General features: G+C 34.3%; 4 protein-coding genes across 5 annotated transcripts in view; 2 read left to right on the top strand and 2 right to left on the bottom strand.

Annotated features, from left to right (window-relative positions):
• Positions 1–790: 790 nt before the first annotated feature.
• Positions 791–3,389, bottom strand: LOC108724515 (UDP-sugar transporter UST74c). The gene is made up of 4 exons (XM_018450936.1): positions 2,300–3,389; positions 1,530–1,861; positions 1,023–1,246; positions 791–941 (listed from the first exon to the last, which is right to left on the bottom strand). Exons 1-4 carry the CDS (start codon positions 3,276–3,278, stop codon positions 791–793), a joined length of 1,686 nt encoding a protein of 561 aa, XP_018306438.1. The 5' UTR covers positions 3,279–3,389.
• Positions 3,390–4,349: 960 nt separating this feature from the next.
• The window catches only part of LOC108724520 (ATP-dependent RNA helicase dbp2), a 22,559-nt gene continuing 3,619 nt past the window's right edge, over positions 4,350–23,289 (top strand). The window contains exons 1-7 of one of the 2 annotated variants that reach the window (XR_001936708.1): positions 4,350–4,800; positions 9,282–9,542; positions 9,621–9,858; positions 10,066–10,346; positions 10,454–10,947; positions 12,575–12,814; positions 13,042–13,623. Coding sequence is in view for 1 of the 2 variants with exons in the window: in XM_018450944.1 (XP_018306446.1) it covers positions 4,799–4,800; positions 9,282–9,542; positions 9,621–9,858; positions 10,066–10,346; positions 10,454–10,947; positions 12,575–12,814; positions 13,042–13,361 (1,836 nt within the window). In the remaining variant the exon portion in view is untranslated. Of the gene's footprint in view, positions 4,801–9,281; positions 9,543–9,620; positions 9,859–10,065; positions 10,347–10,453; positions 10,948–12,574; positions 12,815–13,041; positions 13,788–23,289 lie in introns of those variants that run through there. The other variant, XM_018450944.1, reaches the window with a different exon arrangement.
• On the bottom strand, positions 5,833–7,732 carry LOC108724521 (microsomal glutathione S-transferase 1). Its single transcript, XM_018450945.1, has 2 exons — positions 7,499–7,732; positions 5,833–6,205 (listed from the first exon to the last, which is right to left on the bottom strand). The coding sequence occupies exons 1-2, from the start codon at positions 7,610–7,612 to the stop codon at positions 5,882–5,884; spliced, it is 438 nt and encodes a 145-aa protein (XP_018306447.1). The 5' UTR covers positions 7,613–7,732; the 3' UTR covers positions 5,833–5,881.
• The window catches only part of LOC108724522 (probable ATP-dependent RNA helicase DDX5), an 8,839-nt gene continuing 2,159 nt past the window's right edge, over positions 16,610–23,289 (top strand). The window contains exons 1-4 of the mRNA XM_018450946.1: positions 16,610–16,745; positions 18,944–20,163; positions 20,927–20,986; positions 22,874–23,104. Coding sequence (XP_018306448.1) covers positions 16,744–16,745; positions 18,944–20,163; positions 20,927–20,986; positions 22,874–23,104 — 1,513 coding nt within the window. The 5' untranslated portion in view covers positions 16,610–16,743. The remainder of the gene's footprint in view (positions 16,746–18,943; positions 20,164–20,926; positions 20,987–22,873; positions 23,105–23,289) is intronic.

The following is a 23,289-nucleotide window of genomic DNA, read 5'->3' as shown; positions in this document are numbered from 1 at the left end:
CGTATTGATCGATTCAGCTTGTCTATCTTAGGAAGAAGGTGGATCGTTTGATCTTTAATCAAATTTCGCAGTGGCGCAAGATTTTTAAATAGAAATAATCTTCATATATATCCTTTCTTATATATGTATCTCTTAAGCTAAGTCATTTCCAATTTTATTCGGAAATACATAATTCGGGATGTATTTGGAACGAGGGTGCTCTTTAACGATTCGCGTTATTAATTCTTCCAATTTAAGAATAAGATTGTGTATTTGAACAATTTTTGTGTGCCAAATAGTAGTAATTCAGAAAAGGTGCGTTTCAGGATGTAACTTTGTATAAATATTTTGTTCCAAATGGTTATAATTAGATTTCTAAAGTATACTTCCATTTTAAGGTACACTCCGTGCATAATAATGTTACCTAAGAAAACGATTAAAAAAAGGAGCAAAAGAGCAAAAGATGAGAATCACAATTACGATTATTGGAAACAACAACGACGATAATAACGATTATGGTAAACGTACAATTTTAGATTATATATGTTTATAACAGATGTAACGTTTAATTAAATCAAATTTGTAATATCAATCATGCGTATTGTTTTCAAACGTAGATCCGACCTAATCTTATCTATGTGTATATTTAAGGATTAGCTACTTCTTTAGATTTATTTGATATTGACAGAAAACGTTTCAACGTGTTAAACTTCAGAGAAATCCAAACTTTATTTTACATATAATTAATAATTAAATAACTAACAAATAATTCTTTATAAATTGATTAGCAATTATTATAATCTACGCAGTTTCATATAAGACGCACGATATTCATTTCTTTATGAAAATCTTCGAGGGATTGTTCCCAGCGCTTCTCGAAATATATCCCTAGCAAGAACTTCGCATTCAATCCGGTATTTACAGACCACGAGAGATAATGATCTAAGTATAATTGCCTCTGTCTGAAATGTTACATGATACACAAAATAATGCTATATTAATGACAATTACAGGCTATCTTATAAAGTAGTTCACAGGTTTACCTAGGACGTAGTCGACTAGCTCCAAATATTGCGCCAGTTATGCACATCGGCAAATGCATTTGTAAAGCCTCTACCCACTTAACTGATACCTCTCCTAGCATCGTCGTTGGCATTAGAAGCATAGCATGAAAAATATCATGCACTTCTCGATATCGTTGCATCACATAAGCCAGCTCGATATCATCAACAAATTGCACTGCAGGTCTATCGTCGGGCGACACATTCTGCAATTATATAGCTCGCTCAGGAAAACGTGGAATCACATTTTGCTTGGTTTTCCAGGAAAAAAAATGATGTTATTAACAGTATTTACTAACGGTGGTCTAATTGAAAATAATCTTGTTAATACCATGACAGTATTAATGAAATGACATTTTATTAAAATAAGGACATGGTACGTTTGTTTCATTAATACCGTCATTGAATTAATAAAACTTTTCAATTAGACTATCATTGGCTGTTAATACATCTTTTTTTTTTCTGTGCAGACGGTAAGATTCATCTTACATTGTCATCCAAGAAATTGCGATAAGTTCTGCCCACAGTCCCAGGCGGCAGATCTTTGAGGTAAGAAAGGTCGACGGTGGACGTATTTATGCGTGGCTTTTGCGCGAGTATAAGTTGACCCTCGCTCGTATTCTTCATTTGTTGATGACAATACACGAGAGCGTTTCTACCGGTAGTTTCCCCCAAACACGCTATCATGTCGCCTCGAGACGGATTCGCCAACGATATAGCCGCCGAGCCCATCGTGAGAAGCACACGTTGCAGGGGGGATAGGGATACATGGTGCTTGGCATAGTCCTCCAGGAACGCCTCGCAGGCGGTCGCGAAACGGCCTGAAACCGAGTGAGGAAAGTAAGATTTGAAACCGTATTGTCAGTTAATAAATAAAATTTATTTCCATTAAAGTATCTGTCAAGTATATACAAATTAGTATATATATAGATTAATATCTAACTTTATGGCAACGTCGTACTCTAATTGATCTGCTTTCGTAATTAACATAATACTTATCTGGTAACACAATTTTACTTTGGTATACAGTCAGGTTGTCAATATTATTTTACGCTCCCTAACTTGAATAAGTTAAGAAGCACTTTATGATACGAGGAACAGAAATATTCATAACAGCTATTCGTTATATACACATCACCCTGTCATCGTTCAGAAGAAAGGAACGTACTCAACGATTTGTTCTTAATTGTCCTTTGTACAACGCTTTATATTATACAGAGTTACAGCATCACGTTCTTATAGTATAAAAACTTACAATCATATGGCTTGTATCTTACTGGCCTGAGATTCAGTCAACAAAGTGTACTTTGGCGGCGGACTCTCTCTTTTACGAAACGTTACCCACGTATATACTAAGCTACCTATCACACTTAAATTTAATCCTACAAAGTTTAACAACGAAAATATATAGTCTCCGCCGATCACCATGCCGAGATACGTCACACATATATTTTTCAGGCATCCGATTATAGTAGTCGTCAGCGCGGAGTTATACAGTGTACAGAGGAGCGTACTGTACGACAGGATAAAACCCATTATGCACGACAATACAAATTGCAGAATAAACAGCGGATTTGTCCAATTGGGAAACTCTAATGCCAGATCTATGTCGCCCATCCACCAGGCCATCAGGACCGTTGGGCCGAGCATAAACAAAGAATTATAATACATCAGTCCGTACTTTCCTAATTCCTTAGAATCTAGCTTCTTCTTCATATATACACCATTAGCGGCGGTGAAAAAATCGTTCAATAGGATAAAGACATAGCCTTCGAGATTGAAGGCAAGATCGTTGAGTGCGGCTACCACTGCGCCTAGGATCATGGTATAAACACTCAGCTGTATGGACAGACGCGCCTTGATACCGAGGATGTAGTACTCGGCGATCATCGTCATGAGGATACTGAATCGCCTCAGGGCGGTGAACATCGGTAGGCTTAGCTGCTTGGTGCCACCCAGGCCGAATATCATGTTGCCGATGTATATCAGCGGCAACGGCCATATCTTGGTGAAGGTCGTCACCTCCAGATTGGGGTACTCGACATAGCGCAGCCTCCTGGCGAAGAATAGGACCAGGATCGTCGCGAGCATCTGGCCGATCCCCAGCACTTGGAAGGACGGGAAGGCGTACGACGTGAGGATGGTTTTGTTGACGACCGTTATCATGAACGACGACAGGCCGTAAAAGAACGCCGACGCCACCCGGACGAACATCGCGTTCTGCTCGTGTTCCGTCATCGTGGAAGGAAAGAACAGAGCAGGTCTCTCTGCCACTGAACTTCGCACTTATCTGCTCATACGTGCCTCCAAGAACACCGTTATTGCGATAAATAATAACACGAATCGAGGAACCTACGCTTAGATAACCTTATCATTCCTCTTCCGTTCATGGCAGCGGCGACTCGGACGTGTACTGGACCGGCTCCGGAGTGAAGGCCTCGGTGCGATTCCTCGTAAACCGTGTAATTGTCAAGTCTGAATCGTGTGATGCGATCGCAAAGGCACGCGACGAGAGTCCTTCGTCGAACCTCGTTCTGCAGCAGAAAAAAACAAACTGCGACAAGTGTAGACATGGTGGACTCCGAAGGCGCGAATTCTTAAGTTGGGATTTTCGTCAGCGTTGTTAAAATTAAGCTCACCATAATGTTTAGGTTTTAGGCGTATTTTTTTTGGATACACTTTTTGTACTATTTATAATACACGTTACTCTTTTTCTCTCTAATTAAGTCTCTTTTAAAAATGTGGAAAGTATGAAGAATAAATCTTTCTCGATCGTATGAAGATCACCGATTGATACAATCATTATTCTTCTGTGAATCTTTACGAGCTCGATTGTGTTTAAGTACATTTAATGCGAATGTGTGCAAGAATGATTTTTGGGCACTATAAATCTTCCGTTTTTTGCAATTTTCACATTTGGAGTGCGTTCGGGGAGACGCTATTAGCGCTGTTTGTGTCATTCTATCATCATTCATTGTACATAAAATAAGGAAAGAATGACACAAATAGTGCTAACAGCGTTCTTCCTGAACGCACCCGTGGTTTCAATTCAAATATAAATGCTTTTCGTGAAATATTTTATCTCCGATTATGAATTTCCCTTATCAAGAAGATCGTAGGTTTTTTATAAGCGTATCGTAAGACACGGAGATTGTACGTCTGAGATTCTTTGTTCGTTTCACGTCATGCATGTTTATCATCTTTCGCGACACAACGTCGTTCCTTACAGTTCTTATCTCACCACGTTGCATTGACGTTGCATGTTGCATAACGATTCTCTAATTACGAAGCGACAGCGGAATTTGCCGGCACGGGTGCCGCCATGTTTTTTTCACGGTTGGCGATCGTGAATCGTCGTGAATCATCGTGCGGTATGGATTTCGGCGATCGGGACGAAGGGGTGGGGTGGGGGGGAGTCTTCTCCCCCACGAGAGCAGAAGGTCCGTGTATCCCTCCGCTGTCGGTTGCCATGACAACGACCGGAACGCGGAACTACTTTGCGGAAGTTCGCCCATTAATTCCGGATAGCCGGTGGCGGGCGACACGACTTCCTAGGTACCGCTCTTGAATTCGCGATACGAATTCCTCGCACGAGTCGACCGAGTCCCGGAACGTGAGACTACCAGAGCGGGTCCTGCGAGATTTCCAACCGAGAAGTTTGCGACGTTCGCGTTCCATTGTCGCCCGTCGACGTTACGAGCCGACGTCGATTGGATTCCTCCTGAAACCGTCCGCGGAAAGGATACCCAGGATTCCCGATGTAAGTACGCGATGACAGCTTCGCGCGATCCACGAATAGGTCGCGTCCGACGACGAGACGTCCCGCGGGACGCCCGGAACGTCCGCGAGACCGTTTGCAGAGGAATAAACCGCCCTGTGTGCGATGGGCAGTTCCATCCCGTTCGGCGACCGTCGATCGATAACGAGGCTGATATTGACTACTTGGAAATTGATTTTTCTCCCTTGTCTGTTCGCGACACGATCGAACAGGCCTGCGGTGAACTTTTACCGCGGCTATCCGCTCGCGACAGATCACGCTTTTATCTTTATTTCGTCCGATTGTCCGTCTCGATCGAAACTGGTGATACTCTCCATAGATGTGACTCTTCTTTATATACTTATATCAAAAAGGAAAACGAGAAGACAGTAGGAAATTGCTACTGTTCGTTATAAGAATTTCTTTTAACAAATAAAAGACTAATGGAGCTCTATAAAAAAAATATATATATATAAATCTTTAATTTAGATATTTAATCAGTCTATATCTATTTCTATTCCTTTGTATGATAATGTTTATTGATTCTACTATATAATATGTATTTTCAGATTAAGCAAAATATTTTTTTTGTAGATGAAATTATTTAAAGAGAAATATATGAGTCTTTAATTATATATAGATATTTAATTAACACTGAATCAGCCTATACCTAATTATTTTGTACTTCTTTATATATGATAATATATTTATTGATTCTATCATATATTTGTAGATTTAGTAAGTATTTTTTGTGAATGAAATTATAAAAGAAATGTATAAAAATCTTTAATTTAGATATTTAATTAATATTGGATCAGTTTATACCTATTTACTTTTTATTTTTTTGTATATGTTTAATGTATAACAAAGTTTAATTTAGATATTTAATTAATACTAGCTCAGTCTATACCTTTTTTGATTCTACAATACAATATATTTTCAGAAATTCAGTAAAATATGATTTATAGATATACAATGAAAAATTTTTTATTCTTAAATATCAAAATTATACAGCTTGTTGTACAATTATTGCATTTATTTCACATACGTTTAGATTCGATTGCTTCAAAGGTTTATGTAAAGCTTAGGAATAGTACATTAATGTCTTAACTGCTTGGTAGCCTATAATTCCAAATGCTACGAAGAAAGTTATCGCTCTCATAGGTTGTTGTTGTAAAAATATGTATGATGCAGTGTGAGCTATGCGAGAAAGTACAAAGGTTCGAATAAAAATTTTGGCCAACCATGGCGAAGGTCCTGTTCCTAGCCAGAGATATGTGATAATGAACCAAGGGAGAATATTTTCCAAATCATTTAAGTGTGCCCTGCGTACACGCTCCACATCTGGATCATCATAAACCACCTTGCCTTTACCTGCGTGCATAATATCTTCTTGATTTGCGAATGCCTGCAACAATTGATCATAATCAATTTCTAGTTAATTAATTCTGATGTAAACAGGTCACGATAGCTGTGTTCTCAATTCACTATCAGTGCTAAGAATCTATAGTATACATTATATGCATTGTAGATTTTTGACACTGGCAGTGAATATTGGAATATAACCGATAAGATCAGTCCCCTTGTTTATTTGGTTAAGAAAGAAAATTTATAAAGTGTTTCTTTGTTAAACTCAAACGTTTAGAATCTTCTAAGAATAACTTTGGACATAGAGATAACCCGCATAATTTCTATTTAGAATATTTGCTTTTAATACAACAAATTTTTTCCAAACTCATATTTTTTGAAATTTCAAGATTATTGCAATTTTTTTTTAATTAAATAATTTAAATAAATCCTATGATTCTTCTAATTATTCGGCGTATAATATTAAGAGTTATAAAAAGTCAATAGTTCGTGAGATATTTTATATTTTATTCTGGCACAATTTGATATGAAATATTATGTAAATATTTCATAAATTATTCATTTTTTGATAATTATATCTTATTACTTGTACTTTAATACTTATATACATAGAATAATGAGAGGAATCAATCGGTATAAAGAGAACATAGTTGCTTTTAAAACAATATGCAACTACATATCTCTTAAAAAACGCACACAACTATGTATTTTCTTTACATACATAATTGATTTATTCTGTGCGTAAAAGTGTTGATACAGTTTTATCTGTATATATAATATGTGTATGTAAAAAATGAGTAGTTTACGATACATTTTTTATCAAATGTGCCAGAATTAAAGTATAAAATCTCTTATAAACTATTGATTTTTTGATAATTCTACTTTAATATCCACTTTTAATATGCAAAATAACTAGAAGAATCATATTATGTAAAAAATCATATAATTCCACTTAAAAAATTTATGACCTTGAGAAGAAATTCTTTTATAATATAATATTTCAAATCAATAATTTTTTAAATATGTATTTTGTCGTATCATTAAAAGCAATAGAAATGTTCTAAATGTTCGAGTTAAAGGAAATATCTTGTATATGTAGATAAAAGAAATATAGTAACTTTTTGATTAGAAATTCAAATACATTTAAATTATTTCTTGTTTCAAGTATATAACCTGTTTTAATGACAGTGACACAAACGGCCTCAAGACAAAAAAATTTTATGTTTGTAATTTAATTAGAGACGCTTCTTATATGAAAAAAATATATATAATATAACATGAATACATATAATATATAATATATCTTGTCTCATATAACTATTTTGTTACGCACGTTTTTTCTTATTCGCTGTCGTGCAGTTAACGGTGTCATCGCTAGCAGTTTTAGAACCAAGATACTACCCCAAAAGCCGAATACTTTGAGTACTTCTGGATTTATTTCAGGCATCTTTTCTGGTCTTCAAATTCGTCTTCTCGAATGTACAATGATGATTCTGCTAGTTTTATGTTGCACGTAGTCAGTAGAGTGACTTGACTGCTTGACAATAACGGACATTCCCTACTTCACCTAACATACACATACACTTGAAACAGATATCTCTCACTATATATACATGTACTATAGTACATGTACATATAATGTGTTTATTAAAGGCGGTTATAGTATTATTAGTTAATCTTCGAACATGAATCAGCAAATTTGAAAAGTGTGAGAAAAAGTAAGATTGTTTTCTTTTAATTACATATTCATTGAGATAAAATTTTCTCATGTATCTAATATCTTTTGATGTCATAAAAAAATGAAATAATTATATTTTTTATATGTATAAAGCATAAGACTGCACTCTTTCAATTGTATTGGTTCTGTTATTAATTCGTTTTAAAATAATTTAAATGTATAATTTTATTTAATCAATTCTCAAGTATTTATATTGTGAAATTTAGCCTTGTAGACACTTGATAAAATTAAAATGAAGTCTAGAAAGAGTAAAATATTCATATCTTTAGCTGCACTTTCAATCATCTTATTACATTCACATTACATCATTTACAGAAATAAAACATATTTTCAGATTTCGAAGACAGGATTATAAATGAAAGAAAAGAATCATAAATAAAAGATTTGCAAGTGCATACCAATGTAGTAAAAGTGGTCAAATTGGTAGAAACTAACATTTATATTATAATTTTGAATTCTCAATTTTCGTGAAATCAAACAGAAAATCATTTATATTTTTTTTCCAAATAACATGCTGTTTGACGAATATTTAAAGATCAAAGGTTACAAAGATACTCCAAGCATCTCTTTAACCTAACTTAACCTAGCATAATCTTGCAATCTCATATCCTCGTGGTTTCGTGCTCGTCGGCTTTTTTTTTTGTCAGAAGCATAACCAGCGACTACAGCGCAACATCAGATAATGAATTGCCTGTGATTGGCGTATACTTTCGGATCGGCGAATCCGATTGGTCTCTTTTAAATTAACATTTTAGATTATTTTATATTAAAACGAGAAATTATTCCCTTATATTTACTATATATATTATATTACTATAAATTTTTATATTTATTCTATATATAAATTATTCAATATTTTTTATTTTGTGCCAAAATATTTTTTATTGTTCAAAGTTTATATAGAGTGGGACATTTAAAGTGTTACAAGCTACGTAATTACATTTTTGAAAAGCAGCTATACGAGGTTTTTTATATTTTATGTCAAAATATGCCAGAATAAAGTAATGTATCCCGTAAACTATTAATTTTTTGATATTTCTTAATATTTTTGTATGCAGAATAGTTAGGGGAATAATAAAAAAAAATATATTCTACTAAAAAAAATGGAGGTAACTTGTAACCTTGAAACATTGATTTAAAAAAATTTTATCATTATTTGTTCCCTTTGAAATCATACAACTTTTGTCTAAACGTATTTATGATTCAATAAATACTTTCAAGGATAACAACTTGTAATACTTTAAATGTCCAACTCTGTATATACTAAAAACAAACTGAACTTAGAATTTTTATTAGGAAAGCCTATATTTTATTAAAGATATTATATATTTTTGTACGTGAAAATGTATAATTTTATAAATCATGCTAAAATTTCTAGGTATACTCGTGACCGAGATCAGAGTAGTAGGGGCCGTCGTGGTGGTACTGCAAAGATAGGAACAACTACTGGCAGAGGCGGCATCGATAATGGACGCGGTGGTAGCAGGTTTGGCACACCTAGAGGAAACGCCAATAATTTGCGAGGAGGATTGAAAGGAAAGCAACCTGGTGGCGGTCTAAGGAAAGTAAACTGGGATCTTTGTACTTTGGAACCAATACGCAAAGATTTTTATATAGAGCATCCTGCAGTCAGGAACAGGTATTGGTACTATTAGTAATATTAAATTTAGTATGGAATAAACAATGAAATGTGCTCACGAATTTAATTTTGAGTTAGATCTAACGAAGAAGTATATCATTTTCGAGAGAACGCAGAAATAACTGTGAAGGGTGACAATATTCCTAATCCCGTACAATATTTCGAGGAGGGAAACTTTCCACCTTATGTAATGGAAGGTATTCGTAGAGAAGGGTATTTGCAGCCTACTCCAATTCAAGCTCAAGGATGGCCTATTGCACTTAGCGGCAGAGATCTTGTTGCAATCGCTCAAACTGGCTCTGGAAAGACACTTGGAGTAAGCAGAATTAGAAGTATATTTAATACAATAATAAATAGATATAATATAATAGTAAATACGTAAATATATTTAACCAATGAGAGAATTTTAGAATGTTTTATTCGTTTCCGTTTTTGTCCAATTATTTAAATAACTTTACATACATACTTTATATAGTTTAAATAAAATGTTGATTAAAATAATATATTTACTATCTTTTTTCAGTATATTTTACCTGCAATTGTGCATATCATACATCAACCGCGCATAAACACTGGTGATGGACCAATTGTCTTGATCTTAGCTCCAACCAGAGAATTAGCTCAACAAATTCAAGAAGTAGCTAATAGCTTTGGAGAGACTGCGGCTGTAAGAAATACGTGTATTTTTGGTGGGGCTCCAAAAGGACCACAGGCACACGATTTGGAGAGAGGCATTGAAATATGTATTGCTACGCCAGGTAGACTTATAGATTTCTTAGAAAAAGGAACTACAAACTTATGTAGGTATGTATATCTATAAAAATTCAGTGATAAATCAAAATTACCTATATATCGAAAATTAGCAATATAAATTTACACAATCTAAATATTCTTTTATTCGTTAATTTCAGATGTACGTATCTAGTTCTCGATGAAGCCGATCGCATGCTTGATATGGGATTCGAACCTCAGATACGAAAAATAATTGAGCAGATACGTCCCGATAGGCAAGTGCTAATGTGGTCGGCGACGTGGCCTAAGGAAGTTCGCGCGCTTGCAGAGGACTTCTTGACGGATTATGTTCATCTCAATATCGGTTCTTTGACTCTGTCAGCCAATCATAACATTACTCAAATCATTGATGTTTGTCAAGAGTATGAAAAAGACTCTAAGCTGTATAGATTGCTTCAAGAGATTGATACTGAAAAAGAGAATAAGACTATCATATTTGTGGAAACCAAACGTAAAGTGGACGATCTCACGAGAAATATTAGACGTGAAGGCTGGCAAGCTGTGAGTATTCACGGTGACAAAAACCAGCAGGAAAGGGATCATGTGTTACAAGAATTCCGCAGTGGAAGAGCGCCGATTTTAGTTGCAACTGATGTAGCCGCTAGAGGCTTGGGTATGTAAAATTCTATTCAGCAATGTTTTGGTGTAGGCGAGACACTAAGAAAGTCACGGTGAAACTGGGTATTGGCAACACTTATTGGATTAGCCGGATGATGCGTTGTTAGAGTGAGGCCAGCCGACAGCTGTGTATGTAGCAGTGTGTGATGCATTGGAACTTTTTTATCATATTCGTCTCGATTGTATTGTAGAGCCATGTAAAATTAACATTTTTCTGATTTATGCCTTTTTACATTTTTCATTCTGCAATTTTTTTGTTCTGTGATTACAGGTGTGTCAAACAATCTTTTTTAACAATTTGTTAATTTATTGTTTTTTATAATAATTTAATAAACCCATTTTTTTTTTAATTTTAACCCCATTCTTGTCATGTATAAATAAATCTCTCTTATTTTCATGTAAAAATCATAGAAACGTTTTTGCTACATACTTCAATGTTTAATTTATAACCATATTAATTATATTGATATATGACAAGTTTCAGTGTTGAAATGAAGAGTTATTAATTTTGATAATAATGTACATGTAAGATGAAGGTTCTGAAAATGCACACAAGCTACCACTAAGTCTGTCTGCTTTTCTTTTTCAGAGGCACAGAGTACCCTAACTCAACGCGGTGTACTGCCAGTATTGGGCAGACACAGTGACTATTTTATTTTCCTTTGTTTATATATTATAACAATTTCTAAATGGAAAGTTAGATTTATATGCGATTTAACTTCTGTCTTAATTTTCTCATTATGGAATAGCAAAGTAGACTTTGTAATCATCATTAATGCACTAATCAATAATCAATATGTTAAATAACATGAAAATCACAATACATGTGTATTCAAATATTATTTGTAGTAATTAAGAAATGAAATGGGTTTCTTTTAAGCAAAGTTTCAAATATGTGAATTAATAATTATAAACATATAAACTTGTAATTGCAATATGAAAACTCAAAAAGTGCAATTGCTAAATTTGTCCAGTGCCTCTAACTTTAACTTTAAGAAATGACCATACACAGTGCCTATCAAAACTAATGCACTCAGGCTTAAACCCTAAATTGCTGCCTCTATCCCAAACCAGACACAACCGCTGTGTCTGTCTAATCTCTAGGCCGCCAGTATATTACCATAAGAAAGCAATCAGAATTGCCCCACTTTAAAAGCAAACGGGGTCGTTCTTGCTGATTTCACATCGGAATTTTCAAACAAAAGGTGGGTGTCTAAATCTATTTTATTGACTGAATTTATCTGGAAATTAATATCGATAATTTTTTGCCAAAAATGTAGTGTTATATTCAATGTGCATTTAAGTTATTTAACATTTATTTATTATTAGAAATATATTTTTTTTTATTCTTTCAAACAACCTTATCAATATCTGACTATCTATATGCATGAACACAAGCACTAATATATCAAGTAATGACATGTTTAATTAAATGAGGAATATCAATTTAGTTTTCGAATTCAGAAAACATTATAAAATAATAACTTTTATATATATATAATAATTTTATAATTATACATATTACAGATTTTTTTAGTTTACATATGCTTTATCAAAATATTTTGTTTTATATGACCAATATAATATTATAAATAACATTTTTCGTAACTACTACTTCACAGATGTGGATGATGTGAAATACGTGATAAATTTCGATTATCCATCTTCGTCGGAGGATTATATACACAGAATCGGTCGAACTGGACGTAGGCGACAGACCGGAACGGCGTATGCGTTTTTTACAAGTCACAATATGAAACATGCTGGAGACTTGATAGAAGTTTTACGAGAGGCGGGACAGAATGTCAATCCGCGTCTCAGTGAAATGGCAGAGATGGCCAAGGCGGGAAATTTCAGCAGAAGTATGTTTTTGCATAGAGTCCATATGCATTGAATGTCCATATTATCCAAATTTGTCTACATTTTTATTCTAATGATTCTTACACAAAGTAAACTTTGCTCTCACTCTAACAGTATATGATGAATGGGGAAGAAAAAGTTCACTTTATGGACATTTGATTGTAGTGATCATAATCATTAGATATTCTCTCTCTCTCAATCGATTATTTCATATATTTCATATGATAAGGTGTGAAACGTTTCGGCGGTTCTTCTGGTGTTAATGGCGTTGAAAGGAGTAATAACCGAAGAAGTAATGATAGAGGAAGAGGTGGTTCAGCAAGAGGAAGAGGTCTTGCTCGCAGCGGGACTTCTTATCAGCCTTCTTCAAACGTTTATTCGGGACCGGATTATAGTAATTATAATATGAAACAGAGTACTTCTTTGAGTCAGAATACGGCATATGGATATAGCACGCAGAGAAGCTATGGACAGGGAAGTATGCCTCAAAATTATGGAGGTGGCGATAATTACGGAAGTGGTTATCCGTACAGAAGCACAACTTATTAATTCTGTTTTTAATGGACGATTGATAGCACGTATTAATTCTGTTTTTAATAGACGATTGATAGTATGTAACAATTCAACGGTAAAATGTGTCACATTAAGTATAGTGAGATTCGACAGGATGCAGATAAGAGTCTGTTAAAGTTATAATAGATGAAAAAAGGATATATAAGGGCACAGAAAACGAATATAATAAGTTATGCAGCATGATAATAAAAATATCGATACGATAGTATACGATAGTATACATTACATTCTATATCAAGTGAATAACGACTAATTGACTTTGCAACTCAACAATTATAAGTTTATTGAATGTAATGTCCATCCGTTTGCATATATGTCGAATTTGCACTGAGTAAACCAAAGAAAACCAAAGAAACTTCGGCACCATTTTAATGCAATTGTAACTTTTATTTTACAAGTTATTGTTATTTAAAATATATTAATTAATATTTAATAAGAGCAGGAGAATGTAAATTTCTGTTGGAAATTATATAATATTGGAGTGCAATTACTCAAAAAGAGCTCAAGTATTTATTTTTTTCTTTAAGCAATTTTAAGCTTTATTTTATGATAATTAAGTATGTTATTTATAAGTTTTACGATATGTTACAGAATTTTTTTCCGCAAGCAATATGTGGAGATATATGTTGATTATACGTCAATTTTTTCTCTTATGTTAGCGTTTATAACGTATCACATTTTATTAATATTAGCGGATAAATAACTTTTTTGTTATAAATAGTACAGTGAGGGAAAAGTTACTCGGTATTTGCATCACACTCGTGTGCAATATTTAGATTAAAGATGTTTATATATAATAACTTGGATTCTTTAAATTTATGTTTAATTATGTTAATTATTTCATCTTATATATTTTTAAGATAAAGATTATTAAAAATTATTAGTTTTTATATTTTGATAATGTTAACACATCATTTTATTTTATCTGACTGAATTTTTCAACAAAATATTTTAAATTATAATGGTAAATAACATCTCTAATTGGATCTTCCGATGAATTGTAGGAACTATGGGAATGTGATAAAAATTTGTCAATGAATTTGTAGGAAGAAAGTGCAATTGATAGATTATATATAGATGTATTATTCATTTTATTAATGGGACTGCGAGAGTTCTCCGCAAATGTGCGATCTTGTAACGAATTTGATTGGATGTATAAGTAGATATTGGTTAAAACCTATCTAAATAAAATAACAAGAACGCATAATCTTTGTCATTTTAATTTATAATTGATTGCAAATAACCAATGTGACACTTAGTGTCACATTATATAAATTATTTAACATGATAAATTATTTGGTAAAATATATGCTGAACCTTTTATTGATAAAGTTTATGTTTCTGGTGCATATATGAGTTTATAATCTGAAGACTACACTACTAGTTACTGATACATACAACCGAATTCGCTTTTAGATAATCAGCTGGGTAGAGTTAATCAATTATGTTTAATTATTTGTGATATATTGAAGATATTGAAAATTGATCAACAACTGTGTTTTTGTTTAATATCTGTGATTATTTTGCTGTGGAATCTCTTAGGAAAAAAATATTAATGTGTGTCATTTGTTGTGTGAGTCTGTGTTATAGAATTAATAAAATTAACTTTCGCTTTCTTGAAAGCAGTCGAGTTCTCCCCTGTTCTCAGCATGAGATATGTATCTCTGGTACATATGAACTATTATTGAACATTCAACAAGAAAAAAGAAATGAAGGATATCGTTTCACATAGCAACTTGACTAATATGATCTATTCAGATAAACCTGCATAATTATATACATTTATGTGCATAAAGAAAGGCTAATAAAATATCTAATTCAAGATAATTAGTCTATTTTTCTGCATATGCAGCTTGTAACTTTATAAATTTGTCTGGATAGATATTGACTGCATTCAGCAAAGAAAGCAGCTTTGCAACTGTTGTAAGATTCCTTAATACGATTGGTTTTTATTCTTAATTCTTCGCGGATCTAAATGTATAAATCAATCATATTAAAGAATTTTATAGCAGTTGCAAAGTTATTTTTCATGTTAAATACAGCCAATAATTGGTTTTTTGATTGTCATATTGCTAAAATAATGTAGATGTGTAATATTACATAACGTAGTTAATTAAGTAAAATAAATTTTTATTTATAGGGGGGTACTCAAATTAACCAGGAACAATAGTCTTTGTGATCCTGGAATTTTTCCTAATTTTTTAAATAGTATTGATTTGAAGTAGTTTTACAATCTTATTTTTCAGTTTTAAACTTGAAAAATCTTTAAAAAAAAAAACTTTAATGGTTTCAAGACCTCATATGTCCTTTTTTAGCTTAAAAAAATGTGGTTCTGTTATGGGTTAAGGATTTTTTCTTAAATTCTTACGTTTTTTCGATATATTAATTATTAATAATATTATGTAAAAAAAATAATATTGAACGTGCCGATGCTGTGTTCAATTTCGACGCTCATGCGCTGTAAGCTTCAGTCTCTTTTCTACAAGTAACGAATGCTAGAGAGTGCGATATTAATAATTTTTAACGACTGACAATGTAACGATATCGTTACAATAATTAAAAAGAGTTATAGAGTAGGGCTCTGATGCTGCAAAAAGCATTTATAGCATTAAGTGAATCGTGATCAAAGATAGAACGAAATTTAATTAACATTAATAAATAAAATATTTACAATTATAAATTTACGCTAATTTAATTTAATAATTTACAACGCGTGACCGTCGCAACCAAACGCAACTATCTTTGAATTTGGCGCGACGCATTTAGTTCCACAGTATACCTAAACGTGATGGCGCTGGAGATTTTAAATTGGCTTAACTTTCAGTTCCGGCGCAGAACACTCGCGTTTTTTTTTTTTTTTTCGGGTCTTGATTTCTCTAGAGGTTTGTCGCGTCGCATGCTCCAACATGTTCCAATATGCTCCTACCATAATTCTTATTCACTCCAACGTGCTTGATAGAGTGAATAGAAGCTATAGTAGGAGCATGTTGGAGCATGTTGGAGCTTGCGACGCGAACAAACCTTCTATCATCCCGAATATCGACGTTCAAATAGTAGAAATATTTAAATCTCTCTCGATTCGGACAATACTTTCTGTGAAAAGAAGCGCACGATTGTCGGAGATCGTGACTGTAGTAGGTTTCTATTAGGTGGAACTACTTTTTACCGGCCGCCATGATGCCGTGACGCCGACACCCTTTTCTCCTTCCCGTTCCGTCGCTACTGTTGCTCGTTCCTTCAACTGGCTGGTTTGATAACGGGTGAACGTGTTCTCGTCACCCGGTCCGGATTTTCGACCCATATCGGTAACTACCAAGGAAATCGTACACAGGACAGTGACATATTCCCACCCGTTGCAATGTAAGTCCGCGCAAGACGACGCGAGGCAAATTTCGCTCTCGTCGCTTGTTTTCCGTTTAACGCTGCTACTTGTTCGCTCGCTCTTTTGTACGCCATTTTGCGAACGGGTCCTTTGTCGTGATCTCGGCGATCACGGGTCGCGGGAACTCGCAATGGAAATCGCAACGTCCCGAAATGGACTCTGGATAATGTAATACTACACGAGCGAAACACGTAATCGTGTAGCTGAACGAAATTACGCGACTCGAAATCTCCTGGATCGTAGATTACCTTGCATGTGTTTCGCACGCGCGTCACGTTGGCAAAAAAAAAATTCGCGGCAGGTTTCCGCTCGACGAGGCTTGAAGCACGCTAAAGGATCCTCGAGCTCGCGATTTTCGTTTGTATCGAAATTTATTGAGGAAAGAAGCGAAATAATGAGTTGTAGCGCTAGGAAGTTGCAGGAAGTTACGGGCAATTAACTGGTAATGCACAGCTATAGATTGTTAGGAAATCAGGAAGAATAAGCGAATTATGTTACATAAGTCTAAGCTAAGGTTTTCCTTACACGATGAATCCTTTCATTGTTTCATGCCCGTTTCTTTCAATAAACTTTATTCTTTATTATTATACTTCATATAAATTAACTTTAATCTTGAGTTTAGTTTTTATCTTTTTCTAATTTTTAGAAGGAACATGATGGAATTTTGGGAGTAGAGAGAGAGAATTTTCTATTCTCCCCCCGTAGCTAATTAATTAAGAGAAACTTCTCGAATATAAAATAGGAGTAGAGTATGTATTTTTGTAGCTGTTTTATTTTATTTACTTTGGCACTTAAAATGAGATAGCTATGTAATTATAGATGAAAAAGTAAAGGGGAAAAGTAAAAAGTACAAAGAATTAACAAAAAACAAACGTTATTCTCTCTTCCTTCAAGTTTCTTCTACACTTGCTGGCTATTCATAGCAGTGTATCTCATCTTTTCAATGTTTGATAATTTTTATATTTTGATTACAAATATAATATTACGAATATAAATACAAATATAATATTTATACTTGTAAGTACTTATATATTTACAAATTTTTATATTTTGATTACAAATATATAGCACGTTGCTAAAGAATCTAGGTATACAAATAGCTAAGCACATGCATGTACAAGTCCTTAAAAGTAAAAAGGAAAAAATAGGTCTGTTTTCTATAAATAAACAGTGTACACTTTTGAAACTTAAGGTACCTTTGAACATGTTCCTATTAGTTGAACTTTTTGCACGGTTCATTTTTTCTCTTTTTTTTCCTCCAACATTAAAAGAAAAGATGAACGTAAAGACCATGGCACATAGAAAAACTTAAGATGTAAAAGGAAATTAACTGCTCGGTCCACAATTTTGCTTTAAGAGACCATAAGTTGTAAGCTATAAGTAACGATATATAGATCAGAGTCAATAAAGACTAATGTGTGTTTGTTTGTTTGTTTTTTTTTATAGAATAAAACATTGTGTTTCTTCTTATATATGTTTTAATGCTTCAAATATGCTTTAAACAGTATTATAAAAAAAAACATTTAAAACATATTAAAAACATCAACTAAGTATGTTTTAAACTGTTTAAAACACATTTAAAACGTTTTTTTTATCAACCCTGATATAGATCACAAAACTTATGCTTTTAAGTCGTAAAAATTGGGTTTTGCTCAATTTGCTCAAGTCTAACGGTTAAAGCCTAAAGACTGCAAAAATAGTTTAAAGACAGAAATTATTGTCACTTAATCTCTTTCTTATGATTTAAATGTTGGATTCGCTACTGCTTACAGTCTCTACTGTGATTGATCAATTCGCTGTTTAAGTCTTACGTCTTAAGTTTTTCTATGTGCCATGCTTAAGAAATTCAGCTCAAAAGTATAGACCTTCGCATTAAAACATAAGAAAATCAATCAATCAATCAGTCTTTTATTTCATGGAAAGAGAGGAAATGAAAGATTTTGATTGGTTCATTTTCTTATGCTTTATTACAAAATTCTGTTTCCACCCCTAAAGTGAAATAGATACATAACGTGTTCGACATTTGGGGTATTTAATATTTGGTGGAAAAGAAATCTGGTGCAGAAATAAAAAAAGACACCTTAATTTACTTATGATCTTAGTTAGAATAATGCGAGATTTGTTTCTTTTTCTTTTTAAAGAATTAATGTTTAATGATTTATTTTATTTGAAAAAGGGCATATGGTGACCGTGATCGTTCTGAGAGACGAGGAGGAGGCGGTGGAGCACGTGGTGGTGGTGGTGGTGGTAGATTCGGCGGACGCGATGGAGGCGGAGGAGGCAATAGATTTGGCAGCAGCGGAAACAGAGACAACAATTTTGGAAACAACAATTTTAAAAATCGGCAGCCTGGGGAACGGTTACGTAAACCACGATGGGATATGAGCACCCTACCGCAATTCAGAAAGGACTTCTACCAGCCACATCCTAACGTAATGGCACGGAGTATTCACGCTGTAGAGGCATACCGTTCCAATAAAGAGATCACTGTGAAGGGGGCTAACGTTCCAGGTCCCAATATTTATTTCGAAGAAGGTGGCTTCCCAGACTATGTCCTCAACGAGATTCGTAGACAAGGATTTGGTGAACCGACCGCGATCCAGGCACAAGGTTGGCCTATTGCCCTGTCCGGCCGAGATATGGTCGGTATAGCGCAAACTGGTTCGGGAAAGACTCTTGCATACATCTTGCCAGCGATCGTACATATAAATCATCAGCCTAGACTGAGCAGGAACGATGGGCCAATCGCATTGATCTTAGCGCCAACTCGAGAATTGGCACAACAAATTCAACAAGTAGCATCAGATTTTGGTATGTCTTCTCAAGTGCGAAACACGTGCATCTTCGGTGGTGCCCCGAAAGGACCTCAGGCGCGTGACCTCGAGCGCGGCGTAGAGATTTGCATTGCCACGCCAGGACGTCTTATAGATTTTTTGGAACGCGGCACAACTAATCTACGTAGATGTACATATTTAGTACTTGACGAGGCCGATAGAATGCTCGATATGGGCTTCGAGCCTCAAATTAGGAAAATTGTAGAACAAATACGTCCTGACCGTCAGACTCTCATGTGGTCGGCGACGTGGCCAAAAGAAGTACGTAATCTCGCGGAAGAGTTTTTAACAGATTACATACAGATCAACATTGGTTCCCTACAATTAGCTGCTAATCACAATATTCTGCAAATCGTCGATGTATGTGAGGAATACGAAAAGGAGAGTAAGCTCATGAAATTGTTGGAAGAAATCTCAAACGAACCGGAAAATAAGACTATAATATTTGTCGAGACCAAAAGGAAAGTGGATGATATAACAAGAGCTATTAATAGATACGGATGGCAAGCGATTGGTATTCATGGAGACAAAAGCCAACAAGAAAGAGATTATGTATTAAATCGTAAGTGCTATTGTTACGATTTTCTAAATACACGAGAAGCAAATATTAACATTTTTATATAAATGTCACTTAAAATTTTTTGTTATCTTGAATCAACTCTATTTAAATAAGTAAAGTTGGAAAAATTCTAATTATAAATATTTATACAAAAATTGTTCTTGTAATATTAAAAATCTCAATACTTTATATAATTCTCTATACCCCAGATAGCCAAATGCAGTGTATTTGCTGATATGTTGCAGCAACCAATTTCGACAAACTCAGGACAAGGTGAGACAGCATTATGTCTGTCGCGTTGAACTCAATGGGAATTCAAATTCTTGCGATGGCAAATTGATGGCAATATGTCAGCACGAATATCCTCGACAACAACTAGTGTTGTCATATTGTCAGCATTTTGTTAGCAAAGAACTCAAGACGAAACGATTAATTATTCGTTGTTAACATGTTGCCGACATCATAATGTACCATCATTGCTCACAGTTCGCTCTAGAAATTTCGACATCTGACTACATATATAAGCAATCAAGTTGTATTTATAATGTGTCCTATTTTGATGTCAGCAAATATACAGCAAATATATAACAACATATGCAATGCATTAGTTTGCACAATACGCTACATCACGCTTGGCTATCTGGGACTTGTTCGAAAAAATTGAGCTGAATACTGTTTTTTATATTTACTTGATTTATCTTTATTTACTTTTACACTACTTTTTGGGACTGTAATATTATTTGTGATACAAGAGATGTTGTTTTAGAGTTCCGGAATAGCAGATCTGCCATCCTTGTGGCTACTGACGTGGCGGCGAGAGGTTTAGGTAAGAATTTGCAGATATATAGGTATGATGTAAGGGTCAGGCTGCGATGGTTATTTCACATTTGTGAAAGTCGTGGTATTGTAATGTGGCAACGGATAACGGCATGTGCCACCAGACTGATTGACATTACCTTCTTACCAGTGTGGCTGGAGATAATTTAATTATTCTTAAGGAATTCCAGGAGCGACTAGTTAAATATCCTATTTGATTTTGCCATTGACATCTTCAGTTTTATTAATTTTAATTGCTAATTCTTTCTTTTCGCCTACTAATTAATTGAGAGTTTCGGTGGTGCGCGTTTCGGTAGAGCGCACTAGAGCAATTAACATTGCCATTGTCTTTTCAGCAATACGATTAATGATGGAATAAGTTTTAATCGTTTTGTTAACTTTTTCTAAGTCTTCTTTTATCATAGGCATAGACTAGTATACACGTAGGTGGATTTTGGCGTTCTTTTGATATTTTTACGCATTTTATTTTTGAACGGTAACACTAACATTAAATAGATTTTAAACGATGTGATCGATAAAATAAACAATATAGAAAGAACGTCAAGATATTTCAGCTTTAAGAATAGGAAATCAGGTAAGCGATTTAGAGCCAGGTTTATCTCTTCTTCCGATTTTGTACTCTCAGATCGAAACAAGTCCTGTCAGTCTGGTATTAACGTGCTGTTCTATGTGTTTTCAGAGGCACATGCGACTGGAGTCTTAGAACTCTGCAACTAGCTTTGGAAAATATAATTGAACGGGGCGTGACTGCTGGTCGCCGCCCCCTCGCAACAAGCTAACCAAACGCTGTGCCTCGGCCACCTTGCCACTCGAAAAACACTCTCACTCTGTACCTGCGACGGTCCAAAGTATGGAAATTGTAATGTTAGGGCGTTTAGCATAAGGACGAAAAAGAAAAGAACAAAAAGGATAGATATTATTACCGGTTATACATTCGTTGGATTGATAGTAAATTGCATCAAGTCGCGCTCTGCATTATTTGTGATATTGTTTAAATGCCGCTTTTTATTTTCACGTAAAAACTCAGTATAAGTGTGGACAACTTTTAGAGCATATTCTGAAATCTTTGCATAATATTTATATTATTTATGAATTTGATTTGTCAAAGATTTTGTAAGTTAGGTCGAACAAATGAAGAATAGCGATAATTATTAATAATTATGGCATCAAAATAGGAAGGAGTCTTCACAATATTGCGGTGCGTTATTCTTGATGCTAATTATTTGATGGGGGAGTACATGTGGGGGTTGAGTGGAGAACGCAAGGTGCTCACTTGATGTTCCAACCTCTTCACCGAAGCAATGTACAAGGACCAAATTTCGAAATATCCAGCACAGATCCATACTTTGGTGCGGGAGAGAAGGGTGTAATGTTGACTAAGAATAAAAATGTAGAGCTCGCTAATACGTGAAGCGAGAATTCCATGAGAACCATCTGAGCTCTGATTCCTCTACATTTCCAAAAAATGTATTTACATTTCCAGCTCTAGTCGCAAACAGGTAATTACATGCAGACTTGCTCTTTGTGGTCAACTTGAATGTTATATACAAATTGCAAATGGAACTAAAGCTACTTTGTTGCATCTTGGAACAATATATTTTATTATTTGAGGTAACTTTTATGTTCTTGTCCGTCCTTCATGTCCAAAATATATTTTAAAATGTTTTAAAATGTCGACCACATAGCAGCAACATTGTAAATGCTTCAACATTTGTTGCAGAATATTCAATAATGGTAACTTGAGAGCAATCTTTAATTCCATTAGCAAAGAGCGTTCTGGTAAAATGCTTGAATGTATTCGCTTTATAAGTTAATTGAACCACAAAGGAACAAGTGTTTTCCGTGTGCTGTTATTATAACTTGGTGTATCTCGTAGATGTCGAGGATGTCAAATTTGTGATAAACTTGGACTATCCGTCCAACTCTGAGGACTATGTGCACCGTATCGGGCGTACGGGTCGTTCACAGCGTACAGGAACCGCGTACGCCTTTTTCACGCCCGGCAATGCTCACAAGGCTGGTGACTTAATTCAAGTTCTAGAAGAGGCCAAGCAAGTTGTCAATCCGAAATTATATGATTTATCCCGAAATCCTGGCATTTATAAAAGTGAGTCTTATTCTTTTTTTTTTTATTACAATTTAGAGATACTGTACTAAAACTTCACCTATTTAAAGACACCTATTTAAAAGTATAAAAAATAATTTTTCTAAGAAATATTTTGTTATTGCTAAAATTAGGGGGATTATTATTAATTAATAATTAGGAGGACGCTACGGTGGACGCAGCGGAGG

The sequence above is a fragment of the Mycetomoellerius zeteki genome, unplaced genomic scaffold (genome assembly GCF_001594055.1).
Source record: "Mycetomoellerius zeteki isolate Tzet28-1 unplaced genomic scaffold, Tzet1.0 scaffold302, whole genome shotgun sequence".
Lineage (NCBI taxonomy): Eukaryota > Metazoa > Arthropoda > Insecta > Hymenoptera > Formicidae > Mycetomoellerius > Mycetomoellerius zeteki.
Note: the sequence above shows the minus strand (reverse complement) of the source record. Positions and strands in the feature narration are given on the sequence as shown.